We start from the raw sequence: 21,810 nt of genomic DNA, 5'->3' as shown, positions 1-21,810 counted from the left end.
AGGGGAAACTTTAAACAGATTTGTGTCTCACTATTATACAATCACTCCAATTTTATCATAGGAATAAAAGAGCCGAGAAAAGAGATGCATTTTATACAGCTACATTTCTGAATCCTTTTCTTTAACAGCTTCAGAAGTCCATGAGAAGTCTAATTAAAGGGATACTTTATGTGTGTTACCTAAAAGGATTCTCTGGATATTTAGTATAAATTTAGCATGTAATATCATGTTTTTTTGCATTTAATATGTTTGTTTTAATTAGTTTATTTAATTAATGGTATTGTCAATCCTGTTAACTATAATACAAAATTATCATACATTGCTTTTTAGTAAGCAATGAAGCAGCTGTTTAGTTTAAAATCATTTGCAAAATCTGCAAGAGTACTAAGTTGTGAGTTTGTTATTAATGGATATAATTCCAGATAAGAGTTTCATATCTAAACATATAAATTATAGTTTCTATAAAACCACTTTTGATAGCTTTGAAAGCCTAGCATATGAATGATTTTGCTGTTTGCAGAATTGGACTACATTACCAAACTTAAGTATGAATGTGTAAGCAGTATATTTGTGTGGGCTTTTATTGAGACATGTACAGTAAGATTTCATCTTCAATGGAAAGATGGCATAAGGGACTCAGACTTCTTTTCAGTAATCTCCAGATTTTTTTCTTTGAGTGTCATAAACATTTAAACATATTTTCTACCATATCAGTCCATTGGTCTGACTACCCACGTACTGGCTCTCCCTACTGGTGTGTGTGGCTTGTAAAGGTTTCAGGCAGAGGTCTTTCCCATCTCTGCTACTTAGGTACTTCTGGAGCATATAAGATGAGCAGCAGAATGACTGGTGCATAACAATCTGAGTGGGATGGTAAGGAGGATTGGGAAGAAGAATGCATGAAGGGAGGAAAGTAATGTGCCCTCCAACTGGAAGATGAAATAAGTTTTCTTCTTTTTCCCCTTGCTTACTCCAAAATAGTTCTTCCCTTCATACCAATTTCAAGTACAAGTTTCAAGATGGAGAGTCTCCCTGTTTGTAAACTAACATTGTAATGACTTCATTAAATTTCAATAGATACTATTATCTGTAGTCCAATCCAAATACTCCTGGTATTTTAGGTATTTTTTTCTCTTTTTCAAAGCCTTGAAAGAAAACAGCTCAGAGGTGGTTCAGCCTTTTCTAATGGGTTGTGGAACAAAGGAACCAAAGATCACTCAACTGTGTCTGGCAGCTATACAGAGGCTCATGTCTCATGAAGTTGTTTCAGAGGTAAGTCTGGGGTAACCCAATGTAAATGAAAGTTATTCCTAGTGTTAGATATAGCTGAGCAATAAATAAAAAATGGAGAATCACTTAATAAGTAACTGAGGCCTGATAAAATATAGCACTACCACAGTAAAGTTATTGGCAATGCCCTCTTGATCCTGTACTCACACAAGCATTTATCTCCCCTTCATTTTCAGAACTAAATCTAGTTAGTGTTCTGACAGCTAGAATAGTGTAATATATTCAGTGCTGAACATCAGCCAGAGACCTCAACCTCAACCTCAACCAGGTGACTTCAGCCATGGAGTTCATGAAATGATCTTGAGCCATTTTACCTCTTACTGTATTCTACTTTACAGGCTTGAGGTGAAGAGAAGATTTGGACAGGGAACCATGTATGCTAACCTGAATGATCTCAGGGCAAATAGAAGTTTAATAACTAGTGCTAAGCCTTAACCATATAAATATAAGAACCAGTATGTGTTTTGCTTATAAAAGGCACATGGAATTTATTGTATTTTACCCTAGAGATTAAGTATATTGTTTTGTATCCCATAGTTCTAACATCACTAACATGAGTTAGTACTATGAGTACTAGCATTGCCTTAAAATATCTGATTAGAAATAGAAAAGCAAAAGCAAAAATGAATAGTTTTTACTGAAAACATTTTCACAATATATTAAGTCTGCTAGAATTAGAAACATCTACTCCTCTAGCCATTTTACATCAATGTCTAAAAATCTGACTTCATATCTCAAATAATTTATTCCAAGGTTGCAGCTGGAAATATTATTAATATGCTTTGGCAGCTGATGGAAAATAGCCTTGAAGAACTCAAGCTTCTTCAGACAGTTCTTGTATTGTTAACAACTAATACAGTTGTCCATGATGAAGCACTTTCTAAGGTAGGCATTCTGTGAAATTCAGATTGCAGTATTAACAAATTACCAATTTGTTACGTTTCACAGGCCTTTCTTCATTATACAGAAGAAAAGGAAATCAGAAGAATTGCATTCTAGTGTTGTTGTTTTGTGCCATCACTGATGGACTGTTTGCATAATTTTCAGTTCTCAGTTTTTACCCAGAGTGAGCCATGTCTTCCCTTAATGAAATCACCATTCATTACATAGCAATATTAAGAACAAGGATTAGTTGGGACCTTTGGGATTTGACAAACCCCAAATTTTGATTTGAATAATTGGACTGTCAGAACACTTTAAAGACATTTAATGCTCTTAGATGGATGTCTACATTTTCCTTTAGAATATGACATTGCTATATTAAATTGTCTTCTGAATTACAAAAAAAACCTTACCTTTTCTTCTGGGTAACAAAAGGAGAGCATCTTTGAGAGCCAGTGTGTGCTAGTGGTTAAAGCGTTGAACTGGAGCTTTGGAAATACGGGCTCTAGTCTTCACTTGGCCATGAAGCTCACTGGGTAGCTTTGGAGCAGTCACTTAGTTCTAGTCAAACCTGCTTCAAAGTTGTTATAAGGATAAAATAGCTTCACAGGATTGTTGCAAGGGTGGAATAGAGAGGAAGAGATGGACTGGATAAACCGTATAAACTACCCTGAGTTCCTTTCAGGAAAAAGGCAAGATTATAACACTAACAACTAAATAAAATAAGTAGAAGGTATTGCAGCAACTTTAGTCTCAGCTGAGGTTTTCCTAGCAAGTTCTCTGAATCATCTTAAGTTTTAATTAAGATTATATTTTTCTCACTTTTAAGCTGCCCAAATCCTGGTCTTTATCAAGTAAAATATTATTCCGGGCCTTTGCCCTGACAGATCACCTTTATTGGACAGGGGTCTTATGGGGAGATTCTCCTTGATCTCCCAGAATCTTTTGAGACCAGTGACTACACTATCCTTCTGGGTTGACTCTATAGCTTGGGAATTTGGGGCACAGAATTACAGTAGTTCTTTTCTTACCTACAGCTTCATATCTGGAGGATACCATTGAGTGAGTGTACCTCAAGCCCATGGCAGTTAAATTTGGGATCTTTCAGGGTTCCATTATTTCCCTAATGCTATGAAATACCTATATGAAGCTGCAAGGAGTGGCCTTTAGGACTTTTGTAGTAATGCATGATGATATCCAGCTTTGTTTCTCTGTCATTTGAGTTAGGAGATGTTTAACAGGCTCTGAACCAAGATCTGGATGCACTATGGACAGGTGTTTCCATTTTTTGAGAATCGGGGAAGTTGTGGGTTCTGGATGTATTCTCTATAAAGGAACAGGTTCATAGCTTGGGGCTTTTTATAGATCCATTGTTGACTATGAAGTTACAAGTAGTCTTCCCAGTGAGGAGTGCCATTTTCCAGCTTCAGTTGATATGCTAGCTACAACCATTGCTGGAGAATGATAGGCTGGTCATGGTGGTGCATTCATCGGTTACTACAAGGTTTGACTATTGCACTATACATTACATGGTGCTGCCCATGAAAATGGCCTGAAACTGTAAAATGCTGAAGCAAGGGTACTGAGTGGTACAACCTACTGGGAATATATCATACCAGTTCTAAAGGAGGGGTACTGCCTGCCACTATGCTAATGAGTCAAGTTCAAGGTGCTTGTGCTGACATATAAAGCCCTATGTAGCTTAGAACCCAGATGCCTGATAGAATCTTCTCTCTCATGTACCTGACCAGATAATAAAACTGAATGGGGAAACCCTCTTGATAGTGCCATTTTCTTTTGAGTTCAATATGTGGCCACCAGAGTGAGGGCTTTCTTCATACAGGCACCTCAGCTGCAGAACTTTTTTCTTCACCTTCTGGTTGTCTTACAAACTTTCAGCACCAGTGTATCTGTTCATTCAGGCTTTTGACAGAACTTTTTTTTTTTTCAAATGATATAAACTGTTACCTCTCTGCATTTGATTCTGTATGATTGGTTTGTGCTTTACTGCTTGTACCCACTTCTATATTATTTTATACTGAAAAAATGGGCAATAAATTTAATGAATATTGATTAAAACCAAATTAAAATATCCAGTTGAAATCCAGTCTGAGTAAACTTACCTGTAACTATTTAGCCCCATTTATTAAAAATACACCAACCAAGGAGTTTGTTGATTGCTTCTAGAAAGTGCTCAACTTTGGTTAACATTTCAAGGGATGAGAGTTCCATACTTGTAAGGTAGCCCATGGGGATTCCTCTGTATGTGTTCTTGATGTTTGGACTTGGTACATGGCTGATACAAGGAACTTTATCTTTGTACTTGCCATGTAAGTGTTGGAACTGATTGTGTGACTTACTTGTGCATCTTCTTTGTCATATATGAACAGGCTTTTGGTGGGCCATAAGGGAGGTGACAGTTACTTAGATAAGCAGAGCCTACATCTCCTTGAGGTATGTTCAGATGGAGCCCTAGTTCAAACTATGGAACTTTGGGATATTTTCCTAACCCGCAGTTGGATAGCAGGCAACCGCATTCTACACCAGTTGAAATTTCCCACTGTCACCAAGAGCCATTACGTTACAGTACATTACAGTATTCCAGCCTTCAAGATGTCAAGGAAGATTAATGAAATTTAGGTCTGTTTGGGGGAGGAGTGGTTTATTCCACTTCAAATTTAAATTCAGTTTATTTGACATTTTAAACCAATGAGAATTTCCACAGGTTTTTTTAATTTTTGCATTTTTAGCTGTAGAAAGATTATATATGTTGAGAATGTATTGACAGTATTATCATAGTATATATAACCTTAAAAAGTATTTGGCTTGTATAAATTTTTACATTTTAATTTTTAGGCAATTGTCCTTTGTTTTCGGCTACACTTCACAAAAGATAATATTACAAATAATACTGCAGCGGCCACAGTACGGCAAGTTGTCACAGTTGTTTTCGAAAGAGTGGTTGCTGAGGATGAACGCCATAAAGGTGGGCATGTGATTATATTGTAATTAAAATAGGATAATTTCAATTTAGTGCATGTGACAAATTTCTGTTTGTAAAGAGCCTTCCTTATGAAATTTTGGGCCAGTGAGTTAGTTATTTACTAACTGATAAACATGATCCTTACAACATGTTTAGGTGGAAAATGCACTCACTGATAGCCATATCTAAATACGGGGAATTTCCTATTTGGTAGTAGCAAAGTAGAGCAACCTCTTAGAAGAAGGGCATGCCCTGCAACATTTGTTAAATACTCTAGTTCCTCTACTAACATAGGCAGCGTGAAAGAGAAAATGCATGATTATCAATCCTGACATTTGATGTTCCTAAATTGGATCTGTGTTTTATGCAGATATTATTGAACAACCAATAGGAATTCAAGGAAACAGTAATAGAAGATCTGTCAGTACCTTGAAACCATGTGCTAAAGATGCTTACATGCTTTTTCAGGTATCAACACTGATTTTTTTTCCGTATGCATATACCAGGTTATGTGAAAACTCAAGAGATATTCCAGTGCATATATCTGTTGGTAGAGAATTTGCTGCACAATGTTTTGAAGATGTACTTTACAGATCATTCTTAATGTCACAGAGCGACTATCTAACATTCAGGATATACCTGCTGCTCAACTTTAGAAGCTTTTAGCCCTCATTGTTTTCAGGTTAAAGTGCCCTATTTCAAGAAATATGTGCACAAATTGGAAAGAATCCCATATGCAGTAGAACAGATAAAAGGGTAGTAAAATAGCTAAAGAACTAGACTTGTCTAGTTCAGCAAACAGGCAGGACATTTTGTTACTTTTCAGAGGCAAAGAGGCAAAACATCTGCTCTCCATATCACCAGAACTTAGTACAAACAGATCAGTAGATTAGCAATACAAGACCAAAAAAAGAAAGGAAGGAAGGAAATTAAATAAATTTCACTGTGTTAAAAATGGGATAATTGTGGTATAATTCCAAACTACAGCTCAGCACTAATTCAGTTAGTTCGATCATTCCTTGCACACAGCACTGTCCTTTCTTACTGATTTTAGGCAAACCATAACTTTTATTTCATATGAATGGATAAACTAAGAGTTGCGCTAGCACAGCAAACTATCAAACGCTGGTGTCTTGTTCTGGTTTACAGAATAATTGCAAAACATAATTAAAGTCTTTGAATAAAACAGCAGATGGGTTGGGTGATAACTGGCCACTTGAAAAGTTCCTCCTAGCAGACAGAAGACACTGCCCTTTGATACAGTCCATTAATTTGTTTCATGTTTTTGCTGTGACCCTGTTCCCCTAACTTTCCTTCATTAGTGCATGCTTGGTAAGGGCCATTGATATGGATAATTCTCTGAAACTTTTTATTATTTCTCAGAGCAATTACATATCTGCTTTGTGGCAGGGCCAGTGGTAACAACACTATCTCTGAACCCAAATATTTTTTGCTTTTCCTGGGGTTTGGTGGCAGACAGAATTGGAGTTCAGGGTTGTAATAGGGCCATCTTTATGGATTGCTTTCTCTGCCTAAAGACAGTATGACATACTGATTATGTATAAACAGTGCAGAGGGCAAGGGGAAAAGGTAAACGATAACATGAATACATCCATTTGTTAGAGAAACAAATATTCTAATTATCAGAGATTCTTTGGAGTTCTACCAGATGCTGAATGTGAAATCATAATACATTGTTCAGAATTAATTATGAGACATATAATCAATACTGAATATTTAACAGAATTAACCATATATTCAGTTATTGCACCAATTTCTATATTGCCTTTTTAACAAGGGTATTTTGTTTAGTCATTTTTTTCCACCAACTAAATTATGAGATTGTAATGTGTCTCAAGCCTTATTCAGAGGGAACATTTTCAAAATGGAGATACGTTAAAGTCACAGAACTTTACATCTTTTCCAGCATAGCTTAAGTGAATAAAAGCACGAAATAATGTGTGTTTGTTTGCTTGTTTTAGGATCTTTGTCAGCTGGTTAATGCTGATGCTCCTTACTGGCTTGTAGGTATGACAGAAATGACTCGAACATTTGGTCTAGAACTTCTTGAGTCAGTCCTCAATGATTTCCCACAAGTATTTTTACAAGTGAGTGTTTCTGTTTGTTTTTGTTGCTCATATGTGTAAGGATGTGTGGAGCAGGGTGTGGGGGCATGAAAGGTTGTAAAAAAACTTAGATTTGCAAACTTGTATTGTTTTTGATGCCTAAAAATGGCATCAAAACATTTAGCAATCCTAACATTTGGGAAATACTGCTCAGCCCTGTGGAGGCTCTAGTGTTGGGCTCCCCAGGGTCCATTCTGTTCCCCATGCTATATAATATCTCCATGAAACAATTGACTTTTTTCAGCAACAGGTTATAACTTCTCTGTATGCCCAGGCATTTAACAATTTATTACGAGGTTTTAACTGGTTTTTAATTGTTATAAGGTTTTATGTAAGTGGCTTATATCTTTAAGTTTTAATTTTTATAAACCACAAGAGAGCTTTGGCTGTTGGGCAGTGTAGAAATGTGGTGGTGATGATGATGATAATATTTTTTTTTATTTTCCAGCATCAAGAATTTAGTTTCCTCCTTAAAGAAAGAGTTTGTCCACTTGTGATTAAGCTCTTTTCACCAAATATCAAATTCAGACAAGGTTCCAGTACTTCATCTTCACCAGCACCAGTGGAAAAACCTTATTTTCCTATCTGCATGCGCCTTTTGAGAGTTGTTTCTGTTTTGATCAAACAGTTTTATAGTTTGCTGGTAAGGGTACAGTTCTTATATCACTACTATGTGCAGAATAGATAATAAATAGCTTCCATATTGATCTGTAATATTTGCACTAGCTATATTTGGTATTTTGAAAATCAGTTTGGGTCACTGACAGTCCAGTACTGTATGGGTCTCCTGCATTCACCAGAGTTATTTCCAGGTGAATGGATATAGGAGGAATAGGAAAACAAAACAGTATTTATTTATTTATTTATTTATTTATTTATTTATTTATTTAAAACATTTTTATGCTGCCCCCATCGCAACAAAGCCTCAGGGAGGCTCACAACAAGAACAAAACATAACAAATTGTACAATAAAAATATTAAAACCCGGTGCATCTTGGCTTAAAAGATTTAAAATCCTATAAAGAACCAATAAATTAACAATTAAAATAAGTTTTAAATAAAAAGGTCTTAGCCTGGCACTGAAAAACATTTTACTGTATATTATGATGAATAATTTTAGAGGCAACTCCTCCAATATTACTTTTACTAAGTACATGCTTATTTTTCCAAAAAGAAAGAGATTCACACTATCCTATTTGCTAAGCACTGTTTTCCAGAACTCCTTGCCCCAGATCCAGCAAAATCAAGTAGAAGCATTTAAGGTAGGCAGATATGTCTACAATTTGCAGTCCTTGCTGGATAAAGATGAAGGGCAAAGTCTGCATTTTTTCTGGCAAAGCTGATCCTGAATAAACTAAAGCTTTAGAATAGGGATGGGCAATATTCTTGCTCTTAAGGACCACATGTGACTACAGCCCATGGCAGTAGGGCCTAGCCCCCCCTCCCCCGAGACAGAGACATTCTCACTAAAGTACATATAGAAGCTCTCTCCCTGTCACTCTCCTCCCAAACTGGAGCTTTTTCTAAGCTTAATGGGGGTGGGGGAGAACAAATTCTGGGGGGTTGGATTTAAGATACCCTCCCTGGGCAGGAAGGACACAAAAAGGTCCCGCTGGATCAGGCCAAAGGCCAGTCTAGCCCAATTCTGTTCACACAGTGGCCTACCCAGTGCCCTCACAGGAAGACCCACACCATCTCCCCTTGTGCTCCCCAGCAACTGGCATACAGAGGCATACTGTATGCTTCTGCTATTGGCGATAATAGTATCTTGCCCCGAGAAACTACAGAGCATAGCACGGCATCTACCTCTCGCCTGAGAGCACCAGCAGGCCAGAGGGCTATGGGCTGCTCCATGCGCTTTCCAAGTCACCTCCTGAGCATGGTTCTTTGTACATATGATTTCTCTGGAACCCAAGCAAACATGCCACCTACTTGTTCAAACAGAGTGAATATGGCTGTGATAATTGTATAACTCAAGTTTTCAATGTTTCTTTATATCAGTTAGGCATTCCAAAAGTGATTAGGTGAAATGTCTCCATGCCACTCTGTTTCAAATCTCTCTTCAAATTCTACTTTTCTGTAAAACGTTTTCCACAGCTTCTTATTTCCTAGGTCCTACCTTATGCAATTTTATAACTAAGCCTACATGTATGCCATTCAAACTGTCACATGCTGCCTTTCTTTTATCCTTGCCTCCCCTTCTTCTGTTTCCCATTTGCCAAATTTCAGATTGTAAACTTTGTTGGGCAAATCCCTTTCATCTTACTTCTTGTGAAGCAGCATGTATATTGATGCTTTATAAAATGATGGTGATGAAATGATGGTGTAGGAATGCACTAAATCAGGGGTCTCAAACTCGCGGCCTGCAGGCCAATTGCCGGGATGGGTGGGGCACGCGGGAGGGGCCCTGCAGCCTTCAAAGCGCCAGCAGCCCCCAGGTAAGTTGAGTTTGACACCCCTGCACTAAATAGTGCTAAAGTTTCTACAGACTGGCTTTTTACAGAGGTATAACGATTTGATCACTGCATACATTATATGTTAGCTAAATTAATGTGCCAGAAGATGCCTTGTTTGGTATTTTCCTTTAATTAAGAAAATATTTTTTACTTAGGTAACTGAATGTGAGATTTTCCTATCCTTGCTGGTCAAGTTTCTGGATGCAGACAAACCTCAGTGGCTAAGAGCTGTTGCAGTGGAATCTATACACAGACTTTGTGTGCAACCTCAGCTGTTAAGGTAGTAAATATACATTAGTTGATAAAACAAATGAAGTAAAGTTTGGGGAATAAAATATTTAATGTTTAATTAATTAAAACTACAATACATAAGATTACTGTTCAGAATAAAGGGATCATTGGGCATTGATTTTACTGTCTTAAAATCTGTTTAAGTTCTGCTATAGGACATGAAGTTTTTCTGTACCTAGCACTTAAAAATGACTAAATGCAAAGAGGACTGTTCAGTAATACAGATTCACAAAATGTTCTGATTGATTCAGTTAAGCATTTTGTAAGTTAAATCAGTATTTTCACTATTTACATTTGTAACAGGTCATTTTGCCAGTCTTATGATATGAAGCAGCATTCTACCAAGGTATTCCGTGACATTGTGAATGCTTTGGGGTCATTTATTCAGTCACTGTTTCTTATACCAAATACAGGAAATGCATCAACTACAACAAACCAGACAGGTAAATTACACATTATAATTTTTATTTACCAGTGATTTCTTCTTAAGCACTAATTCTGTTTCAGTAAATATTTAAATCATTTCTTTTAATATTCAAGGCTTCTTCTTTGAAAGTGATTACTTGATTATTATTCCACTGCTTTTTTGTTTTAGAAAAATACCATTCCCAGGGATCACAGCACTGGGAAATTTATGCTGCTAAGGGTGAAGCCTTTCAGAAGAACTTCTGCTAAGGGTGAAGTCTAATTTTGTAGGCTTTACCCTAAAGAAGATCTGTGGAAACTTGTCATATCAAAGAATTAAAGTTGTCACAATTTAAAAAAATCACACTAAAATCAGTTCCTTATTTCAATCATATAGATATCACAGAGTATATCACATATGCTATGTTGTGGAATTGTTGGTGGTGTGTGTATTAAGTTGTTAATATTTAAACTTGCTTTAAATATTTAAACTAGCTCTCTTCCATTTTTCAGTGCACCACCACCAGTATTAAGACCTCTTGATCAAGTAGAGATGCACTGCAGGAGATTAGCTCCCAAAGTACACTCAGTATAGATGGAATTTATTTATGTATGTATGTATTTTCTATACTGCCCAGTAGCCAGAGCTCTCCAGGCATTTTACAAAACATAAAAATGCCATATAAAAATACAAATAAATGGTTTGGATGGCGTTTGTTGTATGCTATCTTATGCTGTAAAAAGGGAATATATTCTGTTCAACTAAAAACATTGAAATTTGTGGTTATTGTTTCCCTTTATTTATAGGAGGAGGTAGTGCACCTGGTAGTACAGCTTCAGCCCAGGCCAATCCAGGAATGCTGGGAATGAGTGGGGGTGTGACTGTCTTACCTGCTTTTGAATATAGAGGTACCTGGATACCTATTCTCAGTGTATCAACACAGGGCAGTGCTAAAGCTACCTAGTAAGTAAAATAATCTCTAAACTCTTTAAAACCATCACTTTTCCACATCTTATTAGGAGTGCAAATGAGGGAGATCATGATCTATTCCACTTCATATATATATGCCCTAAGCCTGAAGGCAGTAGAAATCTAGTGGTTGTGCAATTAGTATTCCATATTTCTAAAATGATCTAGGGGCTGGAAAAGCTCTACTATGAGGAACAGCTACCATAGCTGGGATTGTTTAGCTTAGAAAAAGGGTAAGCAAGGTGAGACATGATGGAAGTGTTCAAAATTATGCATGGTGTGAAGGAGGAGTAATTTTTCTCTTTCCATAATATTAGAATCCAAAGTGCTTCCATGAAGTTAATTAAAGATTCAGGACAGATCAAAGGAAGTACTTCTTAACACAGCACATAATTAATAATGGAATTCATTGCCATAGTAAGTAGTGATGGCCATCAATTTGGACAGCTTTTAGAAAGGGTTTGGACCAGTTCATTGAGGAGAAGCCTATCAATGGTTGCTATTCTTGATAGCTATGTGCTACCTCTGGTATCAGAGACAGCATGGCTGTGTACACCAGCTTTTGGGAAGCTTAGGCAGGAGAAGGCTGTAATATTTACCCTGCCTGAGAGATCCCATGGGCAGCCTGTGAACAGAATATTGGACTATTTGGATCATTGGTCTGATTTAGCTTTGCTTTTTTTACTTCCTTTAAAAAAATCTGAAGTAGTAACAATGAGATACAGTCACACTCAAAAAGTTATTAATATATTCGTCAAGTAGCATTAAGTATAATGAGATACTAAGGCAACAAAATACATAGAAACATAGAAACAGAGCAAGTCGGAAGGGGACTCCTGGGCCATCTAGTCTGACCTCTGGCACCAGCCGGCTCCACTCACGACATGCCCACCATGTAGACGTCCAGCCTATCCTTGAACACCTGCACCGATGGGGTCTCAACGACTTCTCGTGGAAGCCCATTCCACACCTCGGGGTCCTGACTGTCAGGAAGTGCTTCCTGGCATCCAAATGGAACCTTGGCTCCCTGAGCTTTGCGCCATTGGAGCGCGTCCTGCCTTCCTCTGCAGGGGAGAACAGGTCTCTACCCATCTCCATGTGACACCCCCTCACATACCTGTATGTCGCCATAATACACGGAAGTAACAGTAAAATTGGTTTGGAGGTTAGTCAAGGCATCACAAAACAATTGCTGACCCAAAGGACTACTTGAGTGGTTTATTTTATCTTTGGACATTTGAACTATTTCTGCTTGTTTCCTGTTCATGTTGTCAAGTTGGTGGGTTTCCTGATGGATTGAAAATTATTTTAAGAAAAAGTTGATTTAACTTCAAGGGGCTCTTTGTAACTGGATTTTACTTATTTATCTGGACTGTTCATCTGTCCCATCTAAATCTTGGTGTGGATTATAATTACAGATTTTTTTTAAAAAATCTGACATTAGAAACAAAACTGAATTATTTAAGGGTAGCTTCTCTCTTATTCTAATAAACTTGTGTGCTTTTTTGGATAACATCTGGGTACACAAAATGGTAAGCAGGACTACCTGATGGCCTGCTTTATGTATTTTCTTATGCTCATTGCATCTCATTTACTGCAGTACACTCTGTATGGATCGACATCTGAAATTGTCCCAAAATTTCAGCTGGTTCAGAATGTTGCTGCTAGGCTCTTAACCAAAACTAGTAATAGGGAGCGTATGACAGCTAGGTTTCAAACAGAAAACATTTCCAGCACAATTCAAAGTGCTGTTCATGACCTCTAACTTCTTAAACAGCTTAAGACAAGTTTATTTTAAGGACCACCTTTTGCTGTATAAAACTACCTTCTGGAAAGGTTATGCATTCTCTTCAACCAACATTTTGATGTTTAACTTGTGAAAGGCCTTTCTTAATGTTTTGGCATGTTCTGTGCAAAGATAAAGGACAAATGCAGTAAAATAGCATGAAGTAAATGGAAAGAAATGTTTACTCATTTATGCCATCAATGACTTCTATCAGGGAAGAACCTAAAAGATTCAGTGAGTGTCTTCCTTTTGGCAATGGAATTTATAGCTTTGATTTATGATGCTCTTTTACTTAGTGTCATTTGTCTAGGAAGCTGCTTTTTAAACAACAAACTAGACAATGTTACTTTTAGCTGTCTTGTTGACGGAATTGTGAAACAATTTTTCTATATTAATTTTTATTGGGTTCTTTTTAAGCAAAGCAAAGAGAATTGCACTGTTCTATAAATAAACAATGTATAACAAGTATTTCTTCCAGTTTCATTTATTTGTTTGTCTGTTCATTTTCTATTTCTTAGTCTAGAAATGTTGGACAAAGTTGAGCCACCTACAATTCCTGAAGGCTATGCCATGTCAGTAGCATTCCACTGTTTATTGGATCTTGTCCGTGGTATCACTAATATGATAGAAGAAGAATTAGGACAGGCTGAAACAGAGACTCATGTAACAATGGCTGACACACAGTCTTCACCAACACAGTCTTCAGACCTACCAGATTTTCATTCTACATCTGACTACTCTGACAAAGAAACAGGTATATGATGATGTCTGAAACTGTGTTAGAGCTTCTAAGAGAAAAGAAGAAAAAGGCTACTTACTCAAGTAGGAGCTAGTGTGGGCATTTCTGTTTCTGGGTGAGCTTTGTTTCCTCCACTCATACCTGCTTTTGCTTCTCAAATATCATGCTTAACCTTTGAACTGAATATGAATTAGTTATTTTTATTACCTCTTTTCTCAGTGTTTAAAGCTAGATGTTTGCTTCAATAGCTAGGTATTTTCTTCTTTTTTCTTCCTTTCCCTCTCCACTTTTTATCTGTTCAGTTTTTAAATTAAGTTGAAAACAAAACCAACCAAATAGATTTATTTTTGCACTTGGAAAAACTGTTCTGAAAAGTGGGAGAGGTAGCTTCATGATTAACACAAAGGCAAGCCCATTATTCATCTTTGACTGTGAAGCGGAAGAAAACATTTACCTGATGGTTTCACTAAGAAATAATATTGCACATATCCTCAAAATGATATATATCTTCATACCAGGTCACCACTAAATTATGTTTACTTGGATTTATCATACATTGTAATTTTTAACATCTTTGCATAGTTCTTTTCTGACTGAAATGTATCTTTAAAAAGATTTTGAATGGTAATATTCAAGAAATGAAGCATGGCTTATCTTAGAATTACCATAGAACTTTAACCATTAATACATTAAATGCCAAATTTGTTACTCTAGTCTGCATCCTTAATTACCTCTGACCAAAATGTCCATATATACTAGCACATATAATGATGAGGTGTATGGCCAAAATCATCAACTGAATTTTTGATGTGACTAATCAGCTACATGATATTCATTTTCATATCCTTTAACTCTTGGTCAGGATCATAGAACCAGCTCTGCCCATATGCTTCCATCCAACTCCATACCTTACAGCAAGCTGGTTTTGAACCTGAGGGTGCTTTATTAAGCAGTTTGTGATAAACTGTACAGATCTGCTTTTCATTAAAAAATGGTCAGCATTCTTAAATGTGCTCAGGCCATTGGCCGTATCTGATTTTTTCAATCTGGCCTTTGCCTTGGAAACTTGCTCTAGCAGACACAACTATAGCCCTGATTAGATAATTCGTCACTTCTTCTACTTGTTGTTGATGTCAGTCAGGCCAGACTCTGAAACTGAAGGGTAGAATGATATTCAGGTACCTCTCTGGCTATATTATGTACTGTACCAGGTTACTGCAGTATCTGTTCTTGTTACCATACTCTTCTATTTGTACTGTACTTAACGAAATTATGCCCAGTTTGCATGGAAAGCTGCTAGCATGATAGTGATACAGTGCTTACACGCCTAATCCAAAAAACTGTCTGTAACTACTGCTTCTAGAATGAAACATCACTAACTTGTCCTATTGCAGAAGCAGAGTCCCATCCTAGAAGCAGTATTTCCAGGTTACCTCTTGGTTGTACTAGCTCCTATTCCTGCTAGCACAGTGTGTTTAGACCTAGCAGATTGCTGGCACTGGATACTGCCCTATGTGTTCAGCATAAAGGTTATGGAGCAGTAGAATGCAGGCTGAAAACACGAAAGGCTTTGTTGTGATGTTCAAGGTTGAGTGTATCATTCTTTAACATCAGCAATTTCTGGGATTGAATTAGTACCTTGTGCCATAGTAAAACAATTATCCCTATTAAAGAAGGTCTGCTGTATTCTAATTATGAAATATTGTGTAATACTACTGTAATCTTTTTTCCTCAAGTTAGCAGAGCTGTTTGGGAAGAAATGGTGAATGCCTGCTGGTGTGGCCTGCTTGCTGCACTGTCTTTACTGCTGGACGCAAGGTATTCAAACCATTTATCATTGTTTCATTCTTCAGAAGCTGTGTTCTCACCTATAGTTTTTCACCTATAAAGCCAACTGCATTTAGGCTCTGGGGCAGCACAGTTCCCAAGAACTAAAGATGACATGAATATGGGGAAGGTATAATTGCCTGTTTGTAACAATTATACAAAAGATTGCTTGAGTAGTTTAACCAGAAATTTTCTACAAGCTTTTAAAATTCTTCTTGATGAAATCTTTTTATTATTTGTAGTGTGTTTTAAAATGCAACCAGCATAAGTATGTTCACATGAAGTTGGCATTTTTCAGTACAGAACAGCTTTAAAGCAGTACTATCTTAGAAGGATTTGTAATGGTGGCATTTTTTTGTGTCTTCTCTAGTCAACCTGCTTATATAATGATAGAAACATTTGGGAAAATAGTTTCTGTTCTACATATATGAAACATGTACCTCTGAAATATTTTATAACATTTGTGTTATTACGAAAGTTTGGCTAGTTACCTTTGTTCTTTATCCTCAGCATTTTTGTCCTTTGGTTAGTCCTAATAAAGGTATTACCTTATGGTGGATTTTGGATTTTTTCCAACAAAGCTAAATGAGAACAGATGCTTTTTTTGAGTATTTTTAATAGAAATTATTTCCGGATTTGTATGTATGTGTATTTTTGTTTGTTGCTAGCTGCTTTTCATATTTGTGGACTATAGTAGCTGTTTCTTTGTAATATTTCAGCACTGATGAAGCTGCCACAGAAAATATTTTAAAAGCAGAACTGACCATGGCTGCACTATGTGGGAAATTAGGACTTGTAACATCAAGAGATGCCTTTATTACCGCCATTTGCAAAGGCTCCTTGCCTCCTCACTATGCACTAACTGTGCTGAATACTACTACTGCTGCCCTTTCCAGTAAATGTAAGAATTTTATTTAGAGAGATTGTGTGTATGTGTTTTGTTTTGTTTTTGTGTCTAGATACAAACATACCCATTATCAATAAACAACTGTGACATTGTTGCAGATTTTATTTTCCAAATACTTATCCAATAGAGAAGTGCTTGGAAGAATGTTGTGCAAGTCTGTGGCTGTTTATTAGGGGAATCATAATCTAATGTTAAATAATCTGTTCACCCCTATCTAGAACCACTTGATATACATATTGTTCCTGAAAGAGGAGGGGTCTTCTATCCACTGGCAGAACCTCATAAACAACATCCCCTGTAAAGCCTTACATCTCTAGTCCCACTATTCCTGAATTGCTGGAAAATTCTGTAATTCTTTAGATGCAGCATAATGTTCATATCACCAACAGATGCCTAGTTTGTAAAAGGAAAAAGCTTTTAAAATAGTTTGGCTGGAATAATCACAATTCATTGCCTTTTTTTCTTATCTTTTTATCTCCCTTTTTTCATATATATCTTCTCTTTATTTGTGCAAGGACAACCCACCACTCCCATCCCCAGAGGCTAATTAGATAGAGGAACTCAGTAGCCACATTTACATTTAAAACTGTATAAAATTGACATCATAATTATCAAAATCTTTTCCTTCTGTTGTTGCTGGCCCAACCTTGTAACAATGTGTTAATTTTGTTTAATATCTCTGTTTTTTTAATGTGAGTAAATTATTCCTTTATTTGAGCCCTTACAGTGATACAGTTGGAAGGGATTTCAAAGGTCATTGCTGCAAAAGACTCTCCATTCGAGAGTGCAGGTGTTACTTCCCAAGCCAACCAGCCTGGGCTTACATAACTTCAGTAAAGAAGACTTCACCTCCTCATAAGTTAATCTTTTTCAGTGTTGAACAGTTCTCACTATTCTCCTACTATTCAGCCAAAATCCATTTCCCTGAAATTTCTACCTGTTGTTTCTAGTCCTAACCTATGGACCACAAGTCTGTTCCATCTTTTAGATACCTGAAGATCACTATTATGTTTTTCCTTAATCTTCATTCTTAATTAATTAATTAATTAATTAACAAATAGGCCATCATATTTGCTCTTCTCTGGTTGCATTCCAGTTTGTCAATGTGCTTCTTAACATGAGGCAGCCAGAACTGCACACAGTTTCTCCAGAAATTCTTATCACAAATCTGAGGTAACATGGTGATTTTTCTCTAGGGTTTCTCTCACTTTCACATTATCTACCATTTCTTCATCTACAATACCTTCCCTGTTGATCAGGGTTATGTCCAGGACAAGAGATACCCTCATTCCTTCTTCTGGGAGATGAAGTGGTCAGGAAAACACATCAAAAACTTATTGGATGTTCCACTTGGAATCAGACTTTTAGTGGATATCAGGATAGTTTTAATAGCCCATTACTACTATTGCTTACAACTGTGAAAGTTTTGTCATCTGTTCCATGAAAATGCCACCCATGCTTTCTGGCTGAATGTAGTAAACCAGGTCAGCAAGATGATTCTAGTTTCTCGCTTTCTTTGTCTTTACCCAAATGGTTTCAACAGGAGTTCTGTCCTCAGAATCATGTATTTTTGCACAGGTAAATACTTTCCCTACATGTAAAGCTATCCCACTCCTTTTGAAAAAGGTGTTTACTGCTCATGAATAAAGTGTATGCCAGTCAGAAGTCTCATCCCATGAAGTTCCAGTGATACCTATCAGATTGTACTTACCATCTTGCCAAGTTCTTTATATTTGATTTCTGTTTTCTATAAGTTAGACCATGGATATTGTCTTCCTGGATCCCTGCTATATTTACCCGCAATTTACTGGGATCCACATTCAGTGGCTGCTCTCCTTCTTTGCCTTCTTCTTCTTTATAATACTTTATACTAATACCTTATGTTATAATACTTTATAATAATACCAGCCTCAGTAGCTGGTTCTTGGCATATGTGATACACCAGTTAGTTTAAAGCCTTTGTGATGAGGTCTGCATGGATTCTTCCAAAAACATTCCAGTCTTTGTAAAGTGCACCCAGTCATCTGCAAGGGATATTACAGACCAGGGACCATGAAACCAGATCATTCCTGATAACACCGTCTGTTTAGCTGACTGCTCATTTTATCTACCAGTGCCCTCAGCTTCGATAATAAGGACTGGTGAAAACACTACTTACACTCTCAAAAACTTAACTTCACTATCCGGTGCCCCATTGTCTTTAGAGTTCCATACAACATTTCTTCTGGCTGCATCATTTGTTCCCACATGGTTTGGTAGTTGCTTTGATGCATCTTGGTAGCCTTTGTATCAAATCTTGAATAGCTGCTCTGCTCCTGGAAGACAGCATGCCTCCCATAGTGAGGTAGAGGTCATATTGTGGTCATATTGTGACAATGTGAATTATATTCCTGACATTATATTCCTCCCATCCATTTTGGCCTGAACACATTCCTAAATGTCATGTGGAGTGCTGGGTAGTGTACCATTGTCAGGTAGCACAGATTCTGCGTTAATGGAAAGATGGCTCTTTGGATTTGCAATTATATTTCTCAGTTTCACATGGGCCTGAATATCTTCCCTCGTGTTCCAGTGGCCCAGATTGACCCTCCTTGGGAAGTCCAGTATTTCTTTTGTAACTGCAGTGATACAGAATGTCTCTTTAATTTCTCTGGCTTTATGTGTTACGTGTTTCCACTACCTTTCCTCTTCTTATTTGTTTCTTTCTTTTTGGAAATCTTCCTTTCTCTTGATTTTTTTGGAGGGGATGCTGTGTTTATGCAGATCTTTCACTCTCTGATATCTTGAACTTATAGAGGCTCTAGGTGAATTCTGTTACCAAACCTAAAAATAGTTCAGGGTTGGTGACATAAATAATTTAATATCCTTTTTAGTATGATATTTGTGCTATTCTAAATTATTTTGTTTTCTAGCATATTCTATCCAGGGGCAGAATGTTCAGATGATCAGTCCATCAAGTGAGTCTCATCAGCAAGTTGTAGCAGTAGGACAACCGCTTGCTCTCCAACCGCAGGGAACAGTAATGGTAAAATATAATTTGTAAATATCCTTTTCCTATTTCACTGGTTACCTTTTTAATAGTTACCTTTCTTACATTTTTCACAATTAAGCCAAACATAAAACAATAAGCATAAAAGAGGGAACATCAGCCATGGTTGAAACCTAGAGTGTTACAATGTGGAGTTCTACAAGTTCTTTCTGGTGTGAGCTGCTTTGTTCCTTGGATTAATCTGTGGGTGATGGTAGTTTAATAGTGGCTGCTCTTAGGTATGGAATATGAATCTTTAAAGGAAACAAGGTGATTTATGGTTGAAGATACATAAGAAATATGTGATGTCTTCAGGGTAAAATATAAGAACTTTACTAGTCTTGTTTAAAAACCGGAACATTTCATTTAATCACTTTGCAAATGCACACAAGTTTTTAGAAAACTTAGTAAATTATATTACTCTTAGCCTAAAAGTTCAGTACCATAGTCCCTTTCTGATAATATATTAGATGTATTACAGTGAGCATGTAGTTGAGGAAATGGATGGAAATTTGAGTGCAGGATTTCTTCTTTCATACACACCCACATACACATGCACACATATTCACACAAAAGGTTGTTATCCAATAGAGGGTGGATTTTATCTCGCATACAAAATTTTCCATGTGTGCCAAGGAAATGTCCTATTGATTAATAAGCCTTCATCTTTATTAGTGTGTCCAGTTTTAGTCATCAGTACTTAAGAATGTTATCTATTCCATTTATTTTGTTTAAAATATCTATGTTTCATTCAGTTTTTTAAAAAGCACTCAGCAAAAAGAGGAATTGTAGTGATTGAGAACTTATTTATAAGTGATGATAAAACCATTTCACAACTTTTCCCCTGCTTAATAGTTTCATGATATAGTGGGCTATATCTTTCACACATGTTAGGTGATCACAGTAATGAATTAATTAGCCAGATAAGTAGACCCTTTGTATCCTCCCCATATTGGAAGGAGGTAGGTGTTAAGTTTGAGAATAGGCTTGTAAAGAATTCATGATTGAAATGAGATTTGAACTAGGAATTTATTGACTTACAATCCAGGTTCATACTTGTTATCCAGCACCAACAGCATATCTTAGGGTAAACAACTAATCCCCCTTCTCTTTGTATGGTGGTGAACATGTGGTAATTATAAACACAATCCCTCATGTGTTTTTTACCTTTTGTTTATATCTAGCTGACCCATAATTTTGAAATACTACGAGTTTAGCCTTTCCAGTGTATGATTTGTGATGTGAACATTCATTTTTTAAATTTTTATAAGTTTCAAATTATAGCAATAAAGCAAGAAAATGAATGGGGGAGAGAGATTATATAGAGGTTTTCCAAGTTGCCTTTTCATCGTAGGGCTCATATGTGGTTTTTTCTTAGGTATGAGATCACACCCTGACTTGTCCACACATGGATGATTATATACTAGATGTCATGTGGGCATATTGTGATTTCTCCCCTTTTCCCCACCCCCATGGGGAAATAATGAACTCCCTGACTTTGAACAGAAGGAAATGTTCTAGTAATTTTTTTTTAATTTCCACAGAGGAGGAAAGGGTATTGAGCGGGTCATTAAGAGACATATATCATTATTCTCCTTTCTCCCTTTAACTGCCTTTGTGCAAGAGCAAAGGCAGTTAAAGGTCACTGGAGGTTTATTAAACTAGAGCAAATATTCATAAGAATATATCCCTTAAATGGGGAACTATTGACTTGCATAGGAGAAACTAACAGAATACTATTGGGCTAAGGCAACACCTTCTCCAACCTGCTCCTGTTTGGCATCCACTGTCCTGACTTCAGTTGCATGGCTATACTAGATGTAACTTACAATTGTCACTGGCTTGTAATCCGATTATAAGCATGATTTGTAAAGCTAGACTTGCATGTATGTGTGCTATCTGTTTGTCCTCATGTCCAATTTTCTGTCGAGCTGCTTTATCCATGTTTCCCCCCTCAGTTTGCCTTTTTCTCCAACCTGCTAAGAGGAACAGCCACCCAGCTGAAGCAAAATTTGCACCAACTTACTTCCCCTTCTCTCCCCCCTGTTTCCTGCATTCAGAGAAGGGGGAGCCCATCTACACACCCAGATCTTCAGGTACCCTTCTGGCAACCCTTTCAG

The 21,810-nt window shown here is 36.9% G+C and overlaps 1 protein-coding gene across 4 annotated transcripts in view; it reads left to right on the top strand.

The window, feature by feature from the left end:
- The window catches only part of MON2 (MON2 homolog, regulator of endosome-to-Golgi trafficking), a 78,482-nt gene that overhangs the window by 22,689 nt on the left and 33,983 nt on the right, over window positions 1-21,810 (top strand). For all 4 annotated transcript variants that reach the window (XM_044422877.1, XM_044422881.1, XM_044422878.1 and 1 more), the window contains exons 3-15: window positions 1,145-1,272; window positions 2,044-2,175; window positions 5,029-5,158; window positions 5,526-5,623; window positions 7,138-7,263; window positions 7,730-7,924; window positions 9,893-10,017; window positions 10,332-10,471; window positions 11,241-11,397; window positions 13,708-13,943; window positions 15,665-15,746; window positions 16,475-16,656; window positions 19,575-19,687. In XM_044422877.1, the coding sequence (XP_044278812.1) occupies window positions 1,145-1,272; window positions 2,044-2,175; window positions 5,029-5,158; window positions 5,526-5,623; window positions 7,138-7,263; window positions 7,730-7,924; window positions 9,893-10,017; window positions 10,332-10,471; window positions 11,241-11,397; window positions 13,708-13,943; window positions 15,665-15,746; window positions 16,475-16,656; window positions 19,575-19,687 (1,844 nt within the window). The remainder of the gene's footprint in view (window positions 1-1,144; window positions 1,273-2,043; window positions 2,176-5,028; window positions 5,159-5,525; window positions 5,624-7,137; window positions 7,264-7,729; window positions 7,925-9,892; window positions 10,018-10,331; window positions 10,472-11,240; window positions 11,398-13,707; window positions 13,944-15,664; window positions 15,747-16,474; window positions 16,657-19,574; window positions 19,688-21,810) is intronic.

Source organism: Varanus komodoensis, unplaced genomic scaffold (genome assembly GCF_004798865.1).
Source record: "Varanus komodoensis strain SLA01 unplaced genomic scaffold, ASM479886v1 scaffold13_1, whole genome shotgun sequence".
Classification (NCBI taxonomy): Eukaryota; Metazoa; Chordata; class Lepidosauria; order Squamata; family Varanidae; genus Varanus; species Varanus komodoensis.
The sequence above is the reverse complement of the archived record's forward strand: the minus strand, read 5'-3'. Positions and strand labels throughout refer to the sequence as shown.